Consider the following 26,171-nt stretch of genomic DNA (forward strand, 5'->3'; position numbering starts at 1 on the left):
TGCCCTCCCTGTGTGTGTCAGATGCCCTCCCTGCGTGTGTCAGATGCCCTCCCTGTGTGTGTCAGATGCCCTCCCTGTGTGTGTCAGATGCCCTCCCTGCGTGTGTCAGATGCCCTCCCTGCGTGTGTCAGATGCATTCTCTGTCTGGACTTTCAACAGAATCTTTTTATTAAAACATAAATCACAAATCTGAGGAGTAGGAGGAGAAGAAAAGGATCAACGTAAAGAGAATAACAACATGAGGGGGAGGGGGGTGAAGCTAACTGAGGCACTGCTCTGTCTGAATCTCTGTCACTCAAGACACTTGACACAATCTGACCAGAGAGAGCTCATTTTAATGCTAATGCTAATGCTAATGTTGTCAACAAGTTCAACGATTCATCTAAATTCTAAATGCAAAGCTGATAATTCCTTGTGTATTTGAGTGACTTACAAATGGAGCTTTGGCACATTTTTACATCAGATGCCCTTCCAAAACATTTTAACAAGCTTATAACCCACATGAATTTAAGTCCCATTTGCGTTTTGCTAATTACCATTAAAATAGTGATGAACTTTGGAAGAACAAAGCTCGAGTGGGATCTGTTTTCTATATTTTCTTCCATATTAAAAATTGCTACTTTTATTTTCTGAATAATTTTTTAATCAATCATAAAATGAAATACAACCATTATAATGGTCTGGACATTAAAGTCTTACTCCGTAACATTGCACAGTAAGAATGCATGAAATGAAAAACACCTGTGATAAACAAAAGGCTTTAATCTGAGTGTATTTATTGGCTGAAATGTTCCACAGTGGGGCTTTAACTAACTACACTAAGCAAATGCATAGTTTTAAGCATGGACCCAAAACATAAGTTTTAAAAGGCTGCATCAAACATCACATCAAAATAAGGACTAAATCAGAACTAAACCAGGACTAGAACAGGACCAAAGCAGGACTACATCAGGACTAAAGCAGAACTAAACCAGGACTACATTAGGACTAAAGCAGAACTAAACCAGGACTACATTAGGACTAAAGCAGAACTAAACCAGGACTACATTAGGACTAAACTAGGACTAGAACAGGATTAAACCAGGACTACATCAAGACTAAAGCCGAACTAAACCAGGACTACATTAGGACTAAACCAGGAATAAACCAGGACTACATTAAGACTAAACTAGGACTAAACCAGGACTATATTAGGACTAAACCAGGACTAGAACAGGACCAAACAGGGACTACATCAGGACTAAACCAGAACTAAACCAGGACTACATCAGGACTAAACCAGGACTACATCAGAACTAAACCAGGACTACATCAGAACTAAACCAGGACTACATCAGAACTAAACCAGTACTACATCAGGACCAAACCAGGACTACATCAGGACTAAACCAGAACTAAACCAGGACTACACCAGAACTAAACCAGGACTAGAACAGGACTAAACCAGGACAACATCAGGACTACACCAGAACTAAACCAGGACTAAACCAGGACTACATCAGGGATAAACAAGGACTACATCAGGACTAAAACAGGACTAAACCAGGACTAGAACAGGACTAAACCAGGACTACATCAGGACTAAACCAGGACTACATCAGGACTAAACCAGGACTACATCAGGAATAAACAAGGACTAAAACAGGACTACATCAGGAGAAAACCAGAACTAAACCAAGTCTAAATCAGGACTAGAACATGGACTAAATAAGGACTAAACCAGGATTAAAACAGGACTACATCAGGAGAAAACCAGAACTAAACCAAGTCTACATCAGGACTAAACAAGGACAAAACCACGTCTAGAACAGGCAGCCTAGAATCTTTTTTTTTTTTTTTTTGCATATTTACGGGAAAATAAAAACATATTTTTACAGAAGCAGCTACAGTGAGTCAAAGCTTTGGTTTAAATTTGAGTTTTTATGGAAGAAGATGTAGGAACTTTTAAATCGGGTGTTTCCAGCTCAGACAGCATAGAAACATAAAAAACTGCCAAGGATGAAAAGTTATTTTGTATTTTGTTTAGATAAACTCAAACTGGAGGACCACTGCTCAGAACATGTCCCACATTTGAAAAAGCAATACAGCAAATCCCAAAACCTAAACTCAGGACTCTAAGCACCAATACAAAATTATAGATTAATTTCACAATCAATGTGTTTTCCTTGGACATTTAAAGCTGCACTCTGTAGCTTTTCCATCACCTGGTCAGGTTTGGGGAGAGGCAACCCTGCTCACAATAAAAATGCCTCTTAAAATTCGAATATTTTCTACATCTGATAAGAGGTTAAACGCCCTCTCTACATAAACTATATATATAAATGGACATAGCTAACCTGCTAGAAGCTGCGTTCCAAACAGGAAGTGATCATGAGAGCACTTCTGGCTCCATCAATTCTGACTCCAATTCACTTTCTATTGAAAAACTGTCTCCTCTCTCTGTAACTGCTGCTATCAGGCTCTACATGATCCTGGGGTTTTTATTTCATTATTGTGTCTGTAAATCAAGATATGAACATTAATAACAGACAAATCAAACATTATCTGGATTAGCAAAAGGTTTGACAGCGTTGCTAAGAGCCTGCTCCTTGCTAATCCAGAAGGGGTGTTACCTTCAACAGCCTCACTCCAGATTGGCTCTTTGGTTGCTATGATACTCGAGGTGGGAATTCTAAATGTGGAACTCGGCTCCAAATGAACTGCTCGCCACTCAGAGTTCACTTCTTTATATAGCCTATGGTCACTACTGAACAGGTTTTTCAACTTTTTCATTTTATATAAATATTTTTAAATATTATGCTTAAATTAAAGTTCACACATGGTATTTCCCTTCTTCGTAATGATCCCGTCTAACTGTGATCATATCTTGTTTTTAATTAAAGGCTCAATATTGACTCTCCCTGGTCTGGTTTAAACACTGTTCAACAGAATAATTTACTTTACAACAATAAAAGACTTTTTTTAGACACTGATTTCAAACTTTACAATGAACCTAACACTAACATGAGCAAAAGCAGCTAGCAAAAAACAACAATGTTCACTTTCTCCAGTCCTTTAAAACCAATGGAGGAAACTGCACTGAAACATATGTGTCAAATAACTGGACGTAACTGTAAAGATGTTGGTAGTACTCTGTTATATAAGTTTCTAGCCCATTTTTATCTTATTCCAAACCACTTCAAGTAGATCATAAAAATGACTCTTGATTTAGAATATTTTAAATGAGTAAATATGAGGTCCTGGTAAAGTAATGGTGTCTCTCATTAAAGTCACGTTTTCAGAACAAAGCCGCTCTAAAAATAGCTGCTCTTTTGGGTCAAGTCCCTCCGGCTGCTCTCGTCCCATTTGTGGGGAAATAACATTGAGCTGGATCTGAAACTGTTCATGAGACATCGAGGCATCAAGACATCGATGCTTAAAACAAGGGCTCAGGTTAAACAAAAACAGTATTCTGACTGGTATAAATGCATAGGGCTATGTTTGAGAGTCTGGAGCTGGCCACATGAAGAACCAAGACTAAACCAGGTCTAAACCAGGTCTAAACTAGGTCTAAACCAGGTCTAAACCAGGTATAAAACAGGTCTAAAACAGGTCTAAACTAGGTCTAAACCAGGTCTAAAACAGGTCTAAAAAAGGTCTAAGCCGGGTCTAAAACAGGTCTAAACTAGGACTAAAACAGGTCTAAACCAGGTCTAAACAAGGTCTAAAACAGGTCTAAAACAGGTCTAAACTGGGTCTAAACCAGGACTAAAACAGGTCTAAACCAGGACTAAAACAGGTCTAAACCAGGACTAAACCAGGTCTAAACCAGGACTAAACCAGGTCTAAACCAGGTCTAAACCAGGACTAAACTGGGTCTAAACCAGGACTAAACCAGGTCTAAACCAGGTCTAAACCAGGTCTAAACTAAGACTAAACCAGGACTAAACCAGGTCTAAACCAGGACTAAACCAGGACTAAACCAGGACTAAACCAGGACTAAACCAGGACTAAACCAGGACTAAACCAGGACTAAACCAGGACTAAACCAGGTCTGGAGTAAAACTTTTTTAAAGGTGCTCTATACATTTTTTTTTTGGTGAAAGGTCCGCCTTGTCTCCATGAAGATGCTGTTGCTTTACCTGGAATGTTTTACAGTATGGCATTAAGTTATCTATCCCCATGGAGACAAGCCAGTGACACAAAGAATGTGTGTTTTTTGAAGCATTTTAGTGCAATAAAAACACATGTACTCGAATAAATGCCAGATTTAACGCCACACTGTGAGACATTCCAGACAAAGTAATCCATGGAGACAAGCGGGCAGCACACAATACACCACCAAAGTTACATAGTGTCCTGTTAAAGAGGATTAAACACCAGATCAAAGAGAACTAAACCAGGTCTAAAGCAGGATTAAAGTAGCTCCAAAACCAGGACTAATCCAGAACTAAACCAGGACTAGAGAGGGTACTAAAACATAAATTAGAGGAACCTACCTGAATACTACCAAAAGAACTCCATGTACCACATATTGAGAACCACTGGCATATATCGTTCTGCTAGCAAACGTCTTACACCTAAAACTCCTTTTCTACACACAACAATAAAATATCTTTAAAAGTCACTCTACATGATAATTTTTCTCTTTTCTCTCAGGATCATAAATAAATTAATAATATCGGTATAGCTTATTATAAAAAACAAATCTTTAAAATTCACATATAAATACACTCAAAGTTGCAGAGACTTCCCATTAAAAAGAGAAGAGGACCTATGACTGCATAACTATACTAAACACAGGACTTTCCCTTTAAATGATGGACAAAGAAGACGCCATGTTGGTTCTATGTCACAAGATGGCAGCAGCCCTTAAATAATCGCTATTACATAAAGCCCCATTCACACATAGATCCCAGTAAAATGCCAGAAAATTGCCCCCCACTCAACATCAGACTGTATATATAAGTGGATAAGTGCAAGCCAACGTGTTCTACATAGGAAGTATCAGGCACATGATTTTAGCCTTAAAATGTTGGTTGACTGTATATATAAATGGATATAGCTAACCTGCTAGCCACCGCCTTCCAAAGTGAGCATACGTATACGTTTCCCTCTCCTTTGACTGTCAGACATTTTGGTCTTAAAATTATCATATTAACCCACTTTATGTGATCCTGGGGTTTATTTTGCTATTTATCCGTAAATCAATATATAATCGTTCATAACAGACAAATCAGGTGCCTTCTTTCTCAGAGGTCGCTCCTGCTAAAGTTAGCAACAGGTTTGATTGAAAGTGTTGCTAAGTGCCTGCTCCCTGCTAAAACAACGGTGCAGGTGGGAAGGGGCGATACCTTCAACAGCCTTGCTCCGGATTGGCTCTTTGGTTGCTATGATACTCACAGTCGGAAGTCCAAATATAGAACTCGGCTCCAAATTGGCCACTATAACTGCTAACCTCGATGAGCTTCATTTGACTGAAGCCGAACGCTGTGGGTGATGTCACACTCACTCAGTCCACTTCTTCATACAGTCTGTGGTCTTAACCGGGCTACATGATTCTGGTGTTGTTGTTTTTTTGCTATTGTGTCCATAAATCAAGACATAAACATTAATAACAGACCAATCAGCTGCCTTATTCCCCGAGGTCACTTCCGCTAGTGTTAGCAACAGGTTTGATTGCCAGCGCCCACTCTCTGCGGGAAGGGGCGAGTACTTTCAACAACCTCGCTCCTCACGGGCTCTTTGGTTGCTGTGACACCCAAGCTTTATTTACACATAAGCCTTCCCTGGATACTAAAATGCAGGGAACTCAGCTCTGGCTTCGTTCACACATGATCCTGTTTTGGCAAAATGCAGGTAAATCTCCGGGTCAGGCTGCGTGTGTGAATGGGGCTTACTATATGTGTATTTTTCCCTATTTTTGGACAACATTGACAGCACAAGCCTCCCTGAAAACACAAGTCTGATGTTACGACAAAGAAAGCTAATTAGCGGCTATTGCTAATGATGATTTTTGAGGTTATAGCCATTGCTTTCATTGCATGCTTTGGCGTTCCCATGCAGATACCATGCAATTATTGAGCCAAAGGGATAAAACAGGCTACTTTTCGAAACTCCGCAAAAATATTTCCAAATCTTTTAAATTTTTTTGCTTTCTTCCATTCATTGTCCTTCTGTAAAGTGGAAGGCAGGGGGCGCTGGTATATTTCCATCCGAGTTTAGCGCCAAAGGAGTGTTTATGGGTGTGGTTAGAGGTGTTGCTGGCTGGGTGTTGCTATTGTTACTGTTGCTATGGAGATTGTGTGCGTCGCCATCTTGGAAGTGCTTGTCATGTGACTGGGAGGAGGAGGAGGAGGAGTGTGAGGATTCCCCGGAGCTGCTCCGAGTCTCTGTGCTGGTGCTGGTTTTCTTCATCTTTCGGCGTTTGGCCAGGGGAGCCTTGTCCACTGTCTGTAACCGGAAGCCCTCACGTTTGCACTTGTTGAAGGCCTGTAGCAAAACAAAAAGTACTCACACATCAGACAAGGAAGTATCAGAGAATATCAGTATCTCACATCCTCAAGAGTGTCTTTGGTTAATGCAATTTGACTGTTACAGCCTGTTAGGTTTGGGCGCTTTTTCCTCTGTATTTCTGTATTGCCTACACTTTAGTAGTATTCTTATAATTTTTTTGTTTCAGTTCAGGAGTTAGTCCTATTTTTTCCTGTATATTTTTGTTATTTCTTGTTTGTTATTTATTGATTAAGATTTTTTTCCTTTTTTTGTATTTAGTAAAGTAAAAGTAAAATATGTGTAGTTTTTGCTCCCGATCCTTTTTTTTTTTGCGTCCTGGAGCATTTAAATAGCGTGAGCCTGGTGTGCTTGCTCTCTCTACTCGCCGCTGTCTGCCAGCCTCTGGCACTGCCCCCTGCTGGCACACCTATGCCAGATCTTTAGCCTTTTGTTAGTCTAGCATCTTTTAGTTTGGCGAATGACTGTCATGATGCCGGTTTGTCCTGTCCTCCCGTGCTCTCTCCCCCTCCCCTACCTGTGTGTCTGGAGCTGAGCGGAGCGCCTGTCTCCTCCCGTGCGCACCTGGAGCGCATCTGCAATCAGCACCACCTGCGGCTGAGTATTTGAGAGCTGAGCAGACTACACTCGGCGCCAGACCGTCCGCGTGTACAACGTGAATGCCTCTAGCTTGTTTGTTTCCTGTTACCTTTTTGCATGCGCTCATTTGGGATTTTTGCTATCCTCCAGACTCCTGCCTCTTCTCGCCCAGCTCCAGCTCCTACGTTCCTGTCCTGGTGTCGTCTCCTGCTCGTCTCGTCCTCCGTCCTGTCCTGCTCCCTGGCTGTCGCCTGGTCTCCGCTCTGGTCTCCGCCTGTCCTGCCTGTCCCGGTACTGTGCCCGTCCTGGTCCTCGTCCTGGCCCTGTTCTGCCCGTCCTCCCTGCACCGCACCTGCCTGATCCGTCTCTCGCTCCCCGGTTCCTGTACCTGCTTTGTGAACTGTTAAAAGACTGTATTTTCACTCCCTTGTAAATAAACACTGTTTAAACTCACTCTGGTCTGCACCTTGGGTCCAAACCCGCCCGTTACGACAATGACCTGTTTTTGTTCTTTGTTTAGTTTATGGGCTGTTTTTTTGTTTAGGCAGGGACAGTAGTTTTATGATTACTTTGGCTGGCTCACAATAGGAGCATGGAGTTTGTTAAGGTTTTTTTTCCACTGTCTTAAAAATTAACAAGAACCAGAAAGTAAAAAAGTAATAAAAAGCATTGAACCTTTATCTTTGTTTCCTGTTTCCTTATTAAATATATCAGATCTCCATTTCCATGGATCGGCCATTAGTGAAGCGTGCATCTGAGCACACTTGGCATGCTTCTGTATCCCATCATGCACCACGCATGACTTCTTCTATGAGAGAAACAAGGTATATTTTCTTAAAGTTATGTAATACTAGCTACAACTGGAAAAAAATCACAACATTATACACATTACATTATATTTATATTTGCCGATTGATATTCAAAGGTGAGATTAATTCCTTACTTCATTCATTCTAAACAGAAATAAATGGCTGCAACGATGATACCTTGACTCATCTTCTGTGAAATAATAAAGAATTAAAAATAAAACTGTCCTTTAGGTCATGAGTCAGCAACCGTATAGTTCAATAGTCAGCAGCTGTCATGGTTGCTAGGTTACGTAGCGTAACGTAGCGTAAGCTGTAAGTGACTGCGGTGAAGTACTCTCCGTGGCATAGGCCTGTCCCATTTCGGCACAGCCTTTGTGGCCAAAGGAGTACGCTTCGTTGGCCGGGTACTTCGAACAATAGTTGGAAGTGTGCAACCATCGAACTGGGACAAGGCCCTTGTCTCTATGTCTGGTCTCGTTTAAAGAGACACTTGTTTGTGTGTTTTGTCTAAACGTGTCTCTAGTTTAAGTTGTTACTCCATTTTGTTTGCAGGCCTGTGTGACTTGTCAGTTGTTAAATCCTTGGTATTTGTTTTTCTTAACACCTGGAGACAGCTGGAGCGTGTTGTTCCTGCCTTCATCACCTGCCCGATTAGACAGGTGAGGTCTGTAACTCCTTATACTGTGGATTGGACCAGGTCAGGTTTTTAAATGTCTCCATGGGTTGGCCCCTCCCTCGCTCTCTGAGCTTCTGTCTATCCATGTTCCCAGTAGAACTTTGAGATCAGCAGCAGATGATTTTGGATGTTCCAAGGTCCTGGTTAAAACTCGAGGGGGTGGGGCTATTGCTGGTCCCAGACTCTGGAAGAGTTCCTCTGAGTATTAGAACAGCCCAATCTTTAAATATTTTTTAAATCTTTGATGAAAACGCATTCATCTGCACTAGCTTTGTGTTGTTTTGTTCTATCATATGTATAACATGAAGCTATTTCTGTTATACACTCACCTAAAGGATTATTAGGAACACCTGTTCAGTTTCTCCTTAATGCAATTATCTAATCAACCAATCACATGGCAGTTGCTTCAATGCATTTAGGGGTGTGGTCCTGGTCAAGACAATCTCCTGAACTCCAAACTGAATGTCAGAATGGGAAAGAAAGGTGATTTAAGCAATTTTGAGCGTGGCATGGTTGTTGGTGCCAGACGGGCCGGTCTGAGTATTTCACAATCTGCTCAGTTACTGGGATTTTCATGCACAACCATTTCTAGGGTTTACAAAGAATGGTGTGAAAAGGGAAAAATATCCAGTATGCGGCAGTCCTGTGGGCAAAAATGCCTTGTTGATGCTAGAGGTCAGAGGAGAATGGGTCAAGTGATTCAAGCTGATAGAAGAGCAACACTGGCTGGAATAACCACTCGTTACAACCGAGGAATGCAGCAAAGCATTTGTGAAGCCACAACATGCACAACCTTGAGGCGGATGGGCTACAACAGCAGAAGACCCCACCGGATACCACTCATCTCCACTACAAATAGGAAAAAGAGGCTACAATTTGCACAAGCTCACCAAAATTGGATATTTGAAGACTGGAAAAATGTTGCATGGTCTGATGAGTCTCGATTTCTGTTGAGACATTCAAATGGTAGAGTCAGAATTTGGCATAAACAGAATGAGAACATGGATCCATCATGCCTTGTTACCACTGTGCAGGCTGGTGGTGGTGGTGTAATGGTGTGGGAGATGTTTTCTTGGCACACTTTAGGTCCCCGTTTAAATGCCACGGGCTACCTGAACATTGTTTCTGACCATGTCCATCCCTTCATGACCACCATGTACCCATCCTCTGATGGCTACTTCCAGCAGGATAATGCACCATGTCATAAAGCTCCAATCATTTCAAATTGGTTTCTTCAACATGATAATGAGTTCACTGTACTACATTGGCCCCCATAGTCACCAGATCTCAACCCGATAGAGCATCTTTGGGATGTGGTGGAACGGGAGCTTCGTGCCCTGGATGTGCATCCCACAAATCTCCATCAACTGCAAGATGCTCCTATCAATATGGGCCAACATTTCTAAAGAATGAATCAGCACCTTGTTGAATCAATGCCACGTAGAATTAAGGCAGTTCTGAAGGCGAAAGGGGGTCAAACACCGTATTAGTATGGTGTTCCTAATAATCCTTCAGGTGAGTGTATCTCTCTAACTTAGGGATCAAGGGGGAATTAAACAATATGTTGCTATTAAGAGCCAGTAAAAACATGATCGAATTACATAATCAGAAAGTGCAGAACAAAAATACTTCTCCATGATGTTCTCTTCTCTTCAACATTGTTTTAACTTATAACAATGTACAGTACTGTAACATGTTTAAATATGAAACCTGTTCATAATGTTAAATATTCATATCCAAAACACTTTTAAACTGTCAACAATTTCAATAACTATTGTGAAATGACCTTTAAATTATTTTTTGGCCATGAGAATCTTGACACAAAATTGAGTATCGTCCCATGTCTAGTTGTAAAGTTACATATATTTGGCTGTGTCCGTATGTCCGCCCTAGCCCCTGAAAAAAGTCTAACCCCTTTATGGACTAAGCCTTTATGGACTAATAATAACCACACAAGTTTATGTCAAACTGGATCTCATGTAAACAAAATAAAATAAAAAAAATGTCTGAGAGTTGGAATTGATCACTCCAAAAAGTTCACAAAAATAACACAGATTTATTCAGTTTAGACTTGGACTTTTGTTCAAAATTCTGCAAAGGCAAAAGTGACGTGGAACAACCCAAAACACAGGACAGAAATCAAAAACCTCTGAAGACACAAGTGTGGTCACTGTGAATCTCACAGAGTTCTCAGAGCTGGACATTCGGAAACTACTAAAAATGTGTGATCCCTAAAGAGTGCCCTCTGTAGGTGATAGTGTGGACTTTCGGACATATGTCTTACGTTGAATGTGGCTTTGACATAGGTGTGCACAGACGCAGTGGAGGAGCCCAGGATGTCAGGGGTCATCAGGGGGTTGGAGGACAGCTGGGAGTCGTCCTGGAGCCAAGGGTTGTACCTCAGGCCACACATCTTAATGCGTTTGTTTGGGTCCACGGTCAACAGCTCTGGACATAAGGAAGAGAAATAATGTAAATATCTATGTAAAAATTAGGTCAAATATGTAAACAAGATACAGCTATGTCAATTATGGCCTGTACTATTCTTACACTTAAACCATGTTAAACTAAACTGAACCTCACTTTTCTGTGATAAGTCTGTACATAAAATGTGCTCTCACATCGTCTTCTTTTATATAAATAAATAGTAAAAGAGCCAGGCATTTGAACGGCTCTTTGAAGAGGACGGATCCAAAAGATTTGAATCCCACAAAAGTGCCCAAAGTCCCAACACTAAAGTAATGTTTATTATCAGAGACTACAGTATTCATCTCTGGAGCTGTGTGTGAGCAACAGACAGTATATATAATGCCACCACGTTCCAAACAGGAAGTGATCATGGGCGCACATGGGCCATCTCCATCGACTCTGGCTCTAATTCGCTTTACATTGAAAAACTGTGTCCCCTCTCTCTGAAACTGCTGTTGTCAGACTCATCATTTTGGTCTTAAATGTTCGTATTAATCCGCTCTACATGATCCTGGGGCATTTATTTCACTATTGTGTCTGTAAATCAAGACATGAACATTAATAATAGACAAATCAGGCACTTGGTTTCCTCAAGGTCGCTCCCGCTAGCGTTAGCAACAGGCTTGATTGACGGTGTTGCTAAGCACCCGCTCCCTGCTAATCCAAAGGTGTGGATGGGAAGGTGTGTTACCTTCAAGAACCTCGCTCTGGATTGGCTCTTTGTTTATGATACTCATGGTGAGAATTCCAAATATGGAACTGGGCTCCAAATTGTCCCCTATAACTGCTCTAGCCTCGATGAGCTTCATTTGACTGGAGCCAAACACTGTGGGTGACGTCACACTCACTCAGTCCACTTGTTTATGCAGTCTGTGGCGTATGTACCTTGGATCAGGTCCTTGGCCTGCTGAGACACACCCATCCAGGCCTCGCCCTCAAAGGAGAAGTCTCCATGTTTGATTTTCTTCATGATTTCCTCTGCGCTGGTGTGAGTCAGGCTCTTCTCCTGGCACTGGAATGGCACCTGCCCCGAAAGCATCGTGTACTACAAACAGAGTCCAACAGGTCAACAGGTCCAAGTCAGTCAGGTAGGAGGGAATATGTGAGGAAAGAGGTGCAGTTTGGGATTTCCACTCAATATAATCTATATCTAAACTAGAGCTGCCCTGTCACAATAACACATTTTGAAGAGCAATATTTTGCTGAAGTAAATATAGACGATAAATGATAATATTGAACCCAAACCATGAAGCAGAATTATCCCGCAAAAAAACTACACTATATAGACAATATAAAAAATATGAGCTGAAATAACTAAATAACAAACAGGACCAAGCTTTTATAATGGAATATGGCACCTATCCAGGAATGGCAGGGACTCCCAGACATCCCCCACCCCAGACACTTCCTCCTAATGGTGAATGCAACACTTTAGTAATTAGTTTGTGAGTCATCGAAGTTATTTATTCAACTATCTAGAGCTCAAGTCTGATCATACTGCAAAACCCACTGGTTTAGCAGAGAGCAGGCGCTTAGCAACACTGTCAATCAGACCTGTTGCTAAGGCTAGTGGGTCAATTAAGAATTATTGATACTTTTTAAAAATCCTTTGTCTGTCCAGCAAGATGGATTTGTGTGATATCTGAGAGTTCACAAACCAAAACTTAAAGTCTTCCACTGTTGTGATTGGGCACGGCCACCAGTGGTTCAGACCAATCACAGCACAGCACTGTGATTTGGGGGTGGAGCCAAAGGTGAAAAAAAGTATTCGAATAAACTTACAAATGGTAGCTTTAAACCAAAAATCACAATTCAAATCCTAATTACAATACTTGTCAGATAAATCGAGTTATTTTCCCCAAATGTTGAGCTCTTGGGCCATGTGCTTGTTGTAGCTTTTGTTGTTATTTCCAAAGACCATTTTGCGCCGCCGTCTCTCTGCCTATTATTACACAAATGGACCATAATAAACGGCTATGACAGGAGAGCTCTTGACCCTTCACGCATGCCCACATTTGCAGCGTTTTTTTTTGTAGATCACGGTCAAATTTTGAATGGATTCGATGAAGTGGGTTTAAATGATCTGAACAGGCCGCTCATTCTCACCTTCACCCTCGTCTTCATCACAATGACAGGAGTGGGTCTGGTTACTGTGTGGTGCAGGTTACACTGGTAGTACTGCGTTTGTTTCATTCATGGGTAATTTCTTTTTTTTGTTAAAGGTGCACTATGTAACATTTGTGTTGATGGGTCCACTAACCTACCTGCCTGGGATGTTTCACAATATGGCATTAAACATTTCAATTGTGCATTTATTCACTCATATGTGTTTTGATCACTGAAATGACACCTTGAAAACGTGCATTCTAACTGTGAGTGAGGTCGCCTCTCCACAGATCTGACTTGCAACTTGGCCTGATTGCGTGTAAATTTAAAGCCATACTGTGGAATATTCCAGGCAGCGCGATCTCCATGGTGACACTTTACCAAAAATGGGGACACAGGGACATTTCAGAACATGTTTGTACACATCTAATCTACGGTGCTAGCAGTTTTTATGCACAATAACACCCCCTGGAGACACAGGGAGGGCATCTGACACACAGGGAGGGCATCTGGCACACAAGGAGGGCATCTAACACACAAGGAGGACACCGACACACACACAGGGAGGGCATCTGACACACAGGGACATTTGAGAACATGTTTGTGCAGTTTATATGCAGAATAAGACCCCAGGTTGTTAGTTTTTTAGAACAGTCCAAGCTAAGATTTTAGTTCAGTTTTGGTTTACTCGTGTTTTAGACTTGGTACATTCCTGGCTTAGTTCTGGTTAAGGATTCTGATTCTGAACAGCACTGAACTAGACAAGAAAAATAAAATAAAACCTTGATTTTAAATGTAAATTGGTGGAAGTTTAAGAGAAGGGACATATTTGTGTTTGTGTGGGTCAGCTTTAGGACCGTCTTTGTTTTAGTTTAATCCTGGTTTAAACTGTGTCTTCTCTTTCTCTTCCTTCCTGCCCTCTCTCTGCCCCTTTCTCTCTCTGGCTCTATCTCTGTATATCTCTGCCTCTCTCTCCCTCTCTTTGCCCCCTATCGCTCCCTCCCTATCTCTCTCTCTCTCTGCCTCTCTCTCCCCCCTCTGTGTCCAACTGTCTCACTGCCCCTCTTTCTCTGCTTCTCTCTCTTTCCCCCTCTTTCTCTGTCTCTCTCTCTGCTCCCTCTCTCTTTCTCTCTCTGCCTCTTTCTCCCGCTTTCTCTCTGCCTCTCACTCTCACTCCCTCTTTCTCTGCTCCTCTCTCCTTCTCTCTCTCACTCTTCCAGTTTCTCCCTCCCCCCCTCTCTCTCTCCTTCTCTCTATCGCTCTTCCTCTGTTTCTCTCTCTCTGCCCTTCTCTCCCTTCCTCTCTATGATACTCTCTCCACCCCCCTCTCTCTCTCTACCCCACACTTTCTCTCCTCTTTTTGTCTTTTTTGTCCCTTTCTTGTCTCCCTCTCTATTTTACCCATCTATCTCTCTTATCTCTCTTTGTGACGTAGTGAACACAGCTTGTCAGGAGCCATTTCATCAGTTGTACACAAGATTCACTGCTCATGTTTCACCCCAGGGGGCGACGAAGCAGAACAACACTTGTACACTAATTTATAAGGATGACTGGGTGTGACAGTAAAGAAGTCCCAACCACGGCACTAACCAACCGCCGCTTTCGCATTAGAGGAAGGGCTGTCAAAAGTATTGAAAACTAGATAGTGACCAATATCAAAACTAGTATCGAAAGTACGTACTCATTGTTCGCAGGTATCGATACTAAAAAAGTCCCATTGACAGAATAGAAATTAATCTTTTCTGAATATCTTTAGAATGATCTTGAGCTGTATCAGAATAAGTATAAGACACATAGACGAGTATACACCTGAACCTACCTGGAAAACTGTGTCTCCTCTCTCTGTAACTGCTGCTGTCAGACTCGTCATTTTGGTCTTAAAATGTCCATATTAATGATCCTCGTCTTTTTATTTCACTATTGTGTCCGTAAATCAGGATATGAACATTAACAATGGACAAATCGGGCTCCTTCCTTCTCCGACATTGCTCCTGCTAACGTTAGCAACAGGTTTGATTGACAGCATTGCTAAGCGCCCACTCCCTGCTAAACCAGTGGTGTGGGTGGGGAGTGTTACCTTCAGAAGCCTCGCTTTGGATTGGCTCTTTGGTTGCTATGATACGCGCAGTCGGAATTCAAAGTGTGAAACTCTGCTCCAAATTGTCCCTATAATTGTATGTAATAATCACACTCACTTAGTCCACTTCTTTAAACAGTCTATGATCCTTATAATCAAAATTTAACAAAAATTATTCAACTAATACATGTTTCGAACAACTGAGATCCAGATTAATCGACTAAACAAAGCCTAGTGCCCTTGTTCCTTCTCGTCTTGCACAGCCTGACGCAGACATATACAAACAAAGTGGCTGATTGCAGAACATATTTGAGCCATGTGGAGCTGCTGATTAAATTATATCCAGTGAAAGGCAGTGTTTTTCAAAGGGTTTATTTTTCTTTATCAATAATCAGGTCATTGGCCTTTTGAAACTCTCAGTGAGCCCATGGAGCCTCTTTCACTGCAGTCACAAGCATGGAGGAGACTGAATGGGACTAATCAGAAATGGATTTGAAAATCTGATTTCCAAAAGGTAAAGGGAACCAAAAGTCTTGATATTAAAATTACATATTTTAGGCCACGTTCTGAGTGGGAATATAAAATGGAAGGAGCAGAAAACTGGGCATCTGAGCTTAAAATGTCAATAAAAAAGTGTAAGTGTAGCCAGAATAAAACTTGTATCTTTAGGCTTTCATTATCAAGTCTTGTATCTGAAAAAAATATTGCGATGTTGCAAAAAATGAATGGAAATTAAAAGGTGTTGCACATGATGTTTTCATGCAATAAACTAAAATTAATTAGCGCTAGCGTTAGCAACTGGTTTGACGGACAGAATTGCTAATAGCGATTCAACAGCCTGGCTCCGGATTGGCACTTTGGTTGCTGTGATACTTGCAGTCGGAACTTGGCTCTAAATTGGCTGCTATAACTGCCAGCCTTTATGAGCTTCGTTTGATCAAAGCTGAACGCTGTGGGTGACGTCACACTTAGTCCACTTCTTTATTCAGTCTATGCTCAAGACAGTAAAAATCAGGTAGAGTGCCTTTAAAATTGACATCACATACCTGAACCACAGTTTGGAAACACTGGTCAATTGTTTCACACATTCACAAAGGCTACAGCAAAACTGGGACTAAACCAAAAGTAAAACAGGACCAAGACAAGAACATGACAAGTGTGAACGCACCTTGAATCTCTCTTTATAACAATCCTTTCTTTTTCTCCCCTCTTTCTCACACACACCTCTCTCTCCTTACCCCCCTCTACTGTCCACTCACCAGAATGACGCCCAGGCTCCACAGGTCACATGACTCGTCGTAGCCGTCGTACTTGAGTATCTCTGGCGCGGCGTATAGCAGTGTGAAGCAGGGAGTCTTCAGCAGCTGATTGTCTGGAGGTTTCAGTCGGGCAAATCCAAAGTCTATGATTTTGATCTCTGAATTCTCGCTCTCGTCTGTGAAGAGCAGGTTCTGCGGAGCAATTTAAAAACACATACACACGGTAATCATTTCTTTCTGCACACTGGTGTCTAGGAGCACTTTGTGACCAGACGAAATTGGACATGAAGACTGGGAGGAGAAGGTAGTTTTGACCCTCCATGTTGGGGTCAGATGAGGCTATTCGCAGATACTGTTCTCCAAGGAGTGACTTTGAAAATGGAAGTTCAGTAAAACACAATGATTTGGTTCAAAAGCCGATTGTTCCCAGCACAGGTATCAGCTCTACAATTGGACACTCACTTGGAAAATCAAATTCAAGTCTTTTTAAGACATAAAACTTTGGAGACTGCGTCAAATAACTCATATTACTCCTTTAGTTACAATGAAAAGTAGTTTTATTATAAGTATTTGAAAAATTTGAAGTATTTTAGTTCAATGATAGGAGTAGAGATTTGAATAATTTAAAGAGAAGAATGAGGGAGCATTGACAGCAGCATTTAAAGCCGCAAGGGACAAAAAATGGCCTTCACCGCAATAAATCTAATGTTACACACTGAAACTATTGCATATGTATGGTATTATTTTGCTAAATGGTAAACACATTTTATGTATAACTCTTCCACCTTCAAAACACTCAAAGCACTTTACATCAAGGAACCAGTGTACACAGACACTATGGGCGAGGTGGGTTAAGTGTCTTGCCCAAGGACACAACAACAGCTTTCATCTGTGGCAGCTGGAATCAGACCGCCAACCTGTGTCAGCAGTCAATGGATCTGACCACTCAACTTATGTCAAGAGCAGGATTCGAACACTGTACCAACTGACCTAATGTCACCCATTTTACTCATGGCACCTGTTTCCATGGAGATGTTAATCCTTTTCAATTCAATTTATTTTTATAGAGCCCAAAATCACAACAGGAGATGCCTCTTATGGCTGAACAAGATCACAGACTAATCCAACAGAGAAAACCAACAGTCATAGAAAAATATATTATATAAGTAAGTGCTTTATGAATGTTCCACAGTATGGCATTAAACTTGTCTATTTCTATGTAGAACGATACAGGTTTAAGAACACCTGATAGATAATAACACTGGTAATAAAAAATAAATGTTAGAAAGATAAGTCTAAGGCAATACTGAGGGACATTCCAGGCCCCCCACTAGTAAAGTTACGCAATGCAGCTTTAATGTGTACCTCTGGTTTCAGGTCCCGGTGCACCACTCCCACGTCATGCATGTGGCTGACTGCAGACACCAGCTTCCTCATGATTCGACTGGCCTCTGTCTCACTGAAGTGCTGCTTCCTCCTGATCCTCTCCAACAGCTCTCCTCCACCCAACAGCTCCAACACGAGGAACGTGTGCAGCTACAGACAGAGAATCATAGACTGTATATATAAATGGACAAAGCTAACCTGCTAGCTGCCGCGTTTGAAATAGAAGTTAGCATGTGCGTGCTTCAGGCTGTGTCCCCTCTCTCTGTAAATGCTGCTGTCAGACTCATAATTTTGGTCTTAAATGTTCATATTAACCTGCTCTACATGATCTTGGGGTTTTTATTTCACTATTGTGTCTGTATATCAAGATATAAACATTAATAACAGACAAATCAGGCGCCTTTACATAAGTGCTCAGGTCTCCACACTGGGACCTGCCTCCTGCTTTAGTCTTGGTTCAGTCCTGGGTTCAGTCCTGCTTTAGTCCTGCTTTAGTCCTGCTGGCACCCAGAGTAGGAACTAAACATCGAGAATCTGCGTTTTAGTTTTCTAAAACCTGAAACAGTGAGACGGGCCTCTACTTTGACAATGTAGATCCTCCAGCGGATATTTTGTTTTGGTCACTTTGGCGCCAAAACTCTTTAATATAAACAATCAGTTTCGGCCATGAGAAAACCCATAATGGCCATAATGGTATAGAGAAAGACCTTCTCCTCTTATTTATTTGAATATTTAAATTTGGAATGATGATTAGAGTTGTGTAATTATTCACAAAGGGGAGACAGCTACACTACCATGCACTTCAATCTAATTTCTCATGTATGTTTTAAAAGCAGCCTTCACTGTGTTAATAACAGGACGTGAAAACAGCAACTTAATCTCATCTCAATGTACCATCTTTTTATTGGAGAATGAACTTGAGATATCAAAGCATCTAGGTTAGATTCTCATTAGTGTCGGGTCAAAGGGAATAAAGGCAGCCCTGGGTCGAGATTTGAGTCACAATCTGGACTTTGTTTAGACCTCGTTTAGACCTCATTTAGCCTGGATCAGGACTAAAGAGGTGCTTCTGGACTTGAAGAACCAAAACTAATGAACTAGGTGACCTTTACAGTACTGCGGGTTTGGTGTGAGGTTAATTTAGCAGTGCAACAAAAACAAGACAAAGATGTGAGCAACAGGTCAACCAGGTCTGTTGTTTTCACGTTTTAAGAGATGCAAATTGGAATATCAAGTATATAATCTAGTGACCACTGATGCCCACTACTTTTCAAGGTGCACTGTGGTAAATTTGGAGTGCACTACTTGTTCACCAACTGGACATTCGGACAACACTAAAAATGCCATGCTCCTTAAAAAGCCCCCTGTAGGAATAGTGTGGACAATCAAACACAGCCTTTTTATTATAAATAAAACCCAAATTATATTTATTCTGTTTAAATAATAGTTGATTTGTCTACAAGGAGAATTTGGAGGTTCACACTTCTAGTTCTTGTGTCTCAGTTGTAAAAGACAAAGTGCTGTTTCCAGGACACTGGTTTTCACAGCTGCAGTTTATAAATACACAGGTTTGAAGTATTGAGCACAGGCTTTATTTATGACCAAAAATGAACCTAAATCTGCCCTGCTCCATTTTAGGACTTAATAAGGCTACAACCCTGAGAGCCCTCGGCCTGTCACTGTAATCACTACTGTATATCCACTGATTGTTCAGTAAATGAAAAGAGGAACAGTCGTTTTTGTGGTCAGTATTAATCGTGTTAATTTTTCTTTGAACGACTGGGGATCCTTTGTTTATCTTGTCTTTATGATCAGATCTGAGCCGTAGAAGGTTAAATGAATAATGTCTATGACTCTTTACAGATGCAAGATTCTGCTGTTTATTTATTGCAACTGTTTTGCAGATATATATATTTTTTTTTTTTACAATATAGTAGATTTAGTTTTTGGCTCCCTCTTGGGTTTTTGTGTCAGTGGCAGAAATTAGTTTCAATGTCGTCTAGATTCCATCCTTCCATTTTCATCCTCTTATGGTTGGGTCGAGGGGACAGCAGGAATTCCCGGACTTCCTATTAATTTATATTCGAAAATTTCTGTTTCTGGGCCTGCTTATACATAATGCTCTCTGCTAGACTTTTTCACTGATAACAAAGTACAATTATATAAAAATAGTTTAAACATGGAACTTATTAAGTTAAAATAAAATTAAAATGTAATTATTAATATCCATAACATCTTAAAACTCTCAGCAGTTTTAATAATTATCGGGATATTATGGTTAATCGCGACACAAAATTGCAATATCATCCCATGCCTAGACCTAGAGAGCCCAAGTCACACAGGCCTAAGTAAGAACAACATCCCAGAGTGGTGAATGCAGACGCTGTGAGCAGAACAGAGGGATGGTCAGTATATATGTACTGATGATATCGGATTATGAGGTGTTCCGCATATATCTGTATTACTCCAAAATGTAACATGTATTGTGCATGAGCTGCTGCAATCTCTATGTGTCAGATTTGTTTGAGTTATAACAGAAAGAGAGCAGAATTAGTCTAGAAATAATTATATGCCAATGTGCAATTTTTTTTTATATATAAACACAATCAGTCAAACACTTGGACACACCTTCTCATTTGTTCTTTATATTCATCACTTTCTACATTTTAAATACATCAGGAAGACAAATATACAAAGTAACATATATTGAACTATAAGTCAACTAAATATATTCTATTTTATATTTAAGTCCTCAGAGTATCCACTCTTTGTCCATAGGTCTGTCACAATAACACATTTTAAAGTCTGATATATTGCTGAAGTAAATATAGACGATTAAGGATAATATTGAAATAAATTTATACCAGTGACAAAAAAAACCCAAGAGCAGGATGTTCCCCCAAAAACATTCTAAATCTACAATTTTGTAAAAAAAAAAAAAAAAAAAAAGTGATGCGCTGTGCTCCCTGCTAAACCAGCGGTGGGGGCGGGAACAGCCTCACTCCAGATTGGCTCTTTGGTTGCGATGATACTGGTGGCCGGAATTCCAAATATATAACTCTGCTCCAAATTCACCCCTATAACTGCTCTAGCCTCGATGAGCTTCATTTGACTGGAGCTGAACGCTGTGGGTGACGTCACACTCACTCAGTCCACTTCTTTATACAGACTATGCCAACAACTTGAAAATCCACTTAGACCATGGGCACAGCAGGATAACAGGACTTTATGTGGGTGTGGGTATGAGTGGAGAGTACCTGGTCGTGGTAGATCTCGTGTAACTTGACGATGTTCGGGTGTCCATCACAGAGCTTCAGAGCAGCTATCTCCCTCTGTGTCTGAGCCTCCATCCTAAAATCAGACAGGGAAGAAAGAACGCATAATTACCATAGTCTAAACAAGATTACTATTGGCACATAGACAGACACAGAGTGCAGCAGAGAGAGAAAATGATGCAGCCTCCCGTCTCTCCAGGGGCTGTACGTCTCCAGGACCTGGGGGGGATGTGCAGGCGGGATCACAGCTGACCCCTCTCATCCTGGACTCGGACTATTTAAGCCCCTCCCCTTTCCGCTCTGCTGTTGGACTCACATTAGTTCAGTGAGTTTGAGCTATTTCCCTCAGGTTGGGGGAACAGATGGGAAGCCTTCAGTAAGAAGAAGAGTCATCAGGTAATTGGGTAACTAAATAAACTTGAAAATTGTACTTAATGCAAATGCACGTTTAAAGTCTGCTCTGCCGGTCTGAATGGGAAACGCTTTTTAACTACTAATCAGTTGCTAGGGGCGACGGTAGCTCAGTTGGTAGACCATTTGACCACTGATCCAAGTTTAATTCATAATTTCAATTTTAATGAAATGATGTCATGGTTTTATCTAATTAATCTCATCTATCCTCATGGAGAAAAGCAAGTGACACCATCATTCCAAGCACTGTAACTGAATAAATACAAGACTGATAAGATTAATGCCATGCGTTGGAACTTTCCAGGCAAAGCTATAACATCTACATAGAGAGAAGCATGTGGCATACCCTGCCACAGAAAAGTTACATAGTACACCTTTAATAATCTTTATCCAGGTTTAAAGAATACATGAAATTGTGTCTAATTAAGAAAAATAGATGCCGCCATTTTGAGACCCGTGTGAGTTAAGTGCTAATTACACATTGTGAATATGAGCTGCTGTTTTTAGACTTTGAACCGAGAAACAGATGGTGATGGTGCAAAAAAGTGTTAACTGCAAAATAGTGTGAGAAGTGTGAGCAACCTTGTCATTAGGCCTGCCAGGATGACAATTTAAAGTTCGATATAAAGTAAATATAGACGATAAACAATAATATTAAAACTCATTTATGCCACTGACACAAAAACAGAGCAGATTTAAACCACAAAAATTATTATACATCTACCATTTTGTTAAAAATCATGAGCTGCAAGAAATAAACATCAGAATGAAACACTTTAGTCGTTAGTTTGAGTGATATAGCCAAAAAAATTTCTCAGTAGTGGAAATAAAGAGTACACATGACAAATATTGACCACAAAAATATTCCTCCATCTTTCATATACAGAACATACTGTTCTGTAAGTTTAAGTGTCACGTCTCAAATTATATAGTAATATATGTGAGATTTAGACTCAAACATTCTTAAGTTTATCGTCATTGTCATAGAAAACAATAAAAAACGTTTTGAGCATCAAACACTGCATAGATTTGAAGTAAAGTACAATACAACAGGTGCTCCATAACCCCATAATTAAGATTTAAGAAAGATAAAATCAATTTCTCTGACCTCTTGCTGACGATCTTGACGGCGTACGGCTGCCCTGTTTTCTTGTGAATGCAGCGTCTGCAGATGGAGAAACTGCCCTCTCCCAAAGCAGCGTCCTTCAGGTCCATTTCATACGACATGTAGAACGGAGAGTCCTGGAAAATGAAAGAAAGAACAAACACTAATATGGTTCTCTTCAAAGCGTTTGGAAAGACGTCTGTGTGTCCCTGAGTTAAATGGAGAAAACTCCATCCTCAGACCTAAATCTGAACAAGTGCTGTGTCTGAATGACACCCCCCCTACAGGGGGCACTATTTAGGGGTCCCACAATGCACCTTGAAAAGTAGTGTCCAGCGCTGGTCACTAGAGCAGTCAATATAGACCACAATGCATTGCAAGAGTTGGAAAAACACCACTGGACAGAGAGGTCTTTAACTGGACAAAACACGACATTAAAGAGAGAACGGCTGTGCAGTGAATGAGGGGTCAGGGGCTGCGGGAGACATTCAGACACAGCCAAGGAAAACAATGGTTCTAGCCAGTATGCTAATAACCAGTATGCTAATAGGTAAGAGAGCACCCATTAGGGGCCTGAACAATTATTCTAAATATGACTCAGGCACACTTTACTCTTAGATCTAGCCAACAAATAGAAACTGTAAACAAACAGGTGTGTTAGTTTCAGTGTAGTTAGCTCCTCCCTTCAGACAGATATAAGGCAGTAATCTGACTAGAACTGAAGAAGTGGCTTGGATGGGCAGCCAAACGTCTTCACTCTAAAACTTTTTCCAGTTGACAGATTGGAATTTTTACATTTGGAAAGTAGAGATGGTCATAATGTAAGCATAAAGAGCACCATATATAAAGGACAAATGAGGTATATATGTATCGATATATTTTGGGATTACATTTTGAAATTGTGAAGTATAGCACACAGAGCATGACAAAGGCAGACAGAAAGGGCAGTGTTGTCATGATGCTAAAATGTAAAACTTGACTTCCTACAGTTGAACATAAGGGCTCTGATATCACCCTCTGCCCTTCATGTTTTTGATTGATAATAATAATATATTCTTTATAAGGATAAGGCTATTTGACCTCTGACCTTCATCATTGCGCTGCGGGCCACAGCAGCAGAGCGTGGACGGTCTGAGGCTCCACACAGCTCCACAGCGTCATCCATCACCACGTTCCTCTTAAACAAGATCGAAGGAGCCATGAACGAGTAGCCCTGAAATATACAGGAACAGGTTAACTAAGCAAAAAGTGTTCTATATGCTATACCAGGGATCGGCAACCCGTGATGATGGTTTACAGTCCTGTGTAAAGATGAAAGTGACTTCTACAGCCCCGATTTGCAGATGTTGTCCACAGAGGTTCAGGAGCCGAAGTCCCTTTAACCAGGTAAAATAAATATTTATGCAGATATTTTGCTTTATGGATTTCATAGGCAACACATGACAGTTGTTTATACAAAATGGAAAGGTAAAAAAACAACAATACATACAGTGTTATTTTCATTGTAGAAGTCAAAAAGTACTTGCGGCTCCCAGTGTTTTATTTTCCGTGGAAACTGGGTCCAAATATTTTTTTGGTTGCCGACCCCTGTGCTATACAATGCATGTGTCTACTAATATACGGCAAATATGCTCTTTCACTTTCTGAATGCCTGTTTTTGTACTGAATCCAAATAAAAGTCATTTAGAACCAATATTTTAGCTTAAAGGAAGAGCCTGCACCCCTGTTTCCAACGCTCTGCCTTTCCTACAGAGATTTGGGTTCAGATCATAGACTGTATAAAGAAGTGAACTGACTGAGTGTGACGTCACCCACAGCGTTCGGCTCCAGTCAAATGAAGCTCATCGAGGCTAACAAGAGGCCAAATGTGGAGCCCAGTCCCACATTTGGAATTCTGACCACAAGTGTCCTAGCAACCAAAGCGCTCATCTGGAGCGAGGTTGTTGAAGGTAACACCCCTTTCCACCTGCACCTCTGTTTTAGCAGAGAGCAGGCGCTTAGCAACGCTGTCAATCAAACCTGTCGCTAACGCTAGCGGGAGTGACTTCAGAGTAAGAAGGCCCGATTTGTCTATTATTAATGTTCATATCTCGATTTACAGACACAGTAGTGAAATAAAAAGCACAGGATCATGTTAATACGAACTTTTAAGACCAAAATGATGAGTCTGACAGCAGCGGTTACAACAGTGTGTAAGCTGACATTTAACGTACACAGGTGGTAAATTTAATAATACAAATAAAATATAAAAATATATATATTTACATTTTGCAAAGCACTTTGTTTAAGAAAATACATTTAGGCTGGTTGGATGATGTGGGCGACAGTTGGTAGAGTGTTTGTCCACTTATGTTTCACTCTCAACATGAATATCAATGGGTGGATGGATGAATGCTGTCCTTGGGCAAGACATTTAAGCCACATTGCCCCCAGAGTCTGTGTACACTGGTGTGTGAATGTGTGAGTGGTTCTTTTGAGTACCTTGATGGTAGAAAATGCTATATAAAAAAGATGACAGTGACCAAATTAATCTGGGTGACACTTACATAAATTAAATTAAAATTAAATAAAAATGACGATATTCCTGATCTCAGAAGCTAGACTGGTGAGTTCTGGGATGGGAGACTACTGGGATTACTAGGTGCCACAGTGAGGTAGAAGTAGCTCTAGTGCAAACTGTTGTTGTGTCCTTGTGCAACACTTTGTGTCTGTGTACACTGGTGTATGAATGTGTGTATGAATGGCTGTGTTGTTCCTTGATGTGAAGCGCTTTGAGTCTATAAGGTGGAAAAGCACTGTATAAAAAGATGCGCCCATAAGGAACAACACAGAGAACAAGCCTTTTTAAATGAGAAAATCTCCATTAGTTTATGTTCATATGGTTAGAACAAAGAGACCCTGGCCCTCAGCTTCAGACCCTCCTCATATCCTCCTTTCCATCTGTTTGAACTCACGTTTTAGTTTTAACTCAATGTTGACGCGTCTCTTAAACTCCTCTCCCTGCATCTCTCCATCTTTGTCTAGTGCTATATTTGACCTACTCCACAGCAATCCAAGTAATCAAGACGAGTTTTCAAAGCCCTCAAAAGGTTGCTGTAAGTCAACACGAGCTTGTCTGTGTGCGTTCCCATTCGACTCCACTAAAAAGGACCTCGTTATGGGGGTAATTACCTCCATATGCAGTCCTCATTGAAGTAACAGATGCGAATGACTATTTTTGATGCTTCTTTCAGCCATAATATGAGCCCGAACGCGCTGCCAGCTGATGTCTGTCTCCTGATTGCTTTCTGGATGCTTAAGCTGCTCTAAAGATCAATGCCCCCCATTTAAAAGTCTTCACTAGAGAAAGAAAAGCAGATACTTGGCGTGCATAGCTACGCCAGTCGCGGTTACGCCTCCCACCTTTGATTGCCAACTTCTTCTCATGCACTTTTCACAGGCTAAAATTTGCTGGGCTTTATAATTTCAACCAATCTTGCAGTCGTTCATGGTTTTTGTTTTTTTTTCCTCGCCGTTAACATACAAAA

The 26,171-nt window shown here is 40.9% G+C and overlaps 1 protein-coding gene across 1 annotated transcript in view; it reads right to left on the reverse strand.

Annotated features, from left to right (window-relative positions):
- Nucleotides 1–586: 586 nt before the first annotated feature.
- The window catches only part of rps6ka5 (ribosomal protein S6 kinase, polypeptide 5), a 56,735-nt gene continuing 31,150 nt past the window's right edge, over nt 587–26,171 (reverse strand). Inside the window, exons 10-17 of the mRNA XM_033988709.2 lie at nt 23,732–23,857; nt 22,648–22,781; nt 21,111–21,204; nt 17,833–18,003; nt 16,468–16,659; nt 11,911–12,070; nt 10,841–11,004; nt 587–6,471 (exon numbers count right to left, since the gene is read on the reverse strand). Coding sequence (XP_033844600.1) covers nt 6,145–6,471; nt 10,841–11,004; nt 11,911–12,070; nt 16,468–16,659; nt 17,833–18,003; nt 21,111–21,204; nt 22,648–22,781; nt 23,732–23,857 — 1,368 coding nt within the window. The 3' untranslated portion in view covers nt 587–6,144. The remainder of the gene's footprint in view (nt 6,472–10,840; nt 11,005–11,910; nt 12,071–16,467; nt 16,660–17,832; nt 18,004–21,110; nt 21,205–22,647; nt 22,782–23,731; nt 23,858–26,171) is intronic.

Source organism: Periophthalmus magnuspinnatus, chromosome 22 (assembly GCF_009829125.3).
Source record: "Periophthalmus magnuspinnatus isolate fPerMag1 chromosome 22, fPerMag1.2.pri, whole genome shotgun sequence".
Classification (NCBI taxonomy): domain Eukaryota; kingdom Metazoa; phylum Chordata; class Actinopteri; order Gobiiformes; family Gobiidae; genus Periophthalmus; species Periophthalmus magnuspinnatus.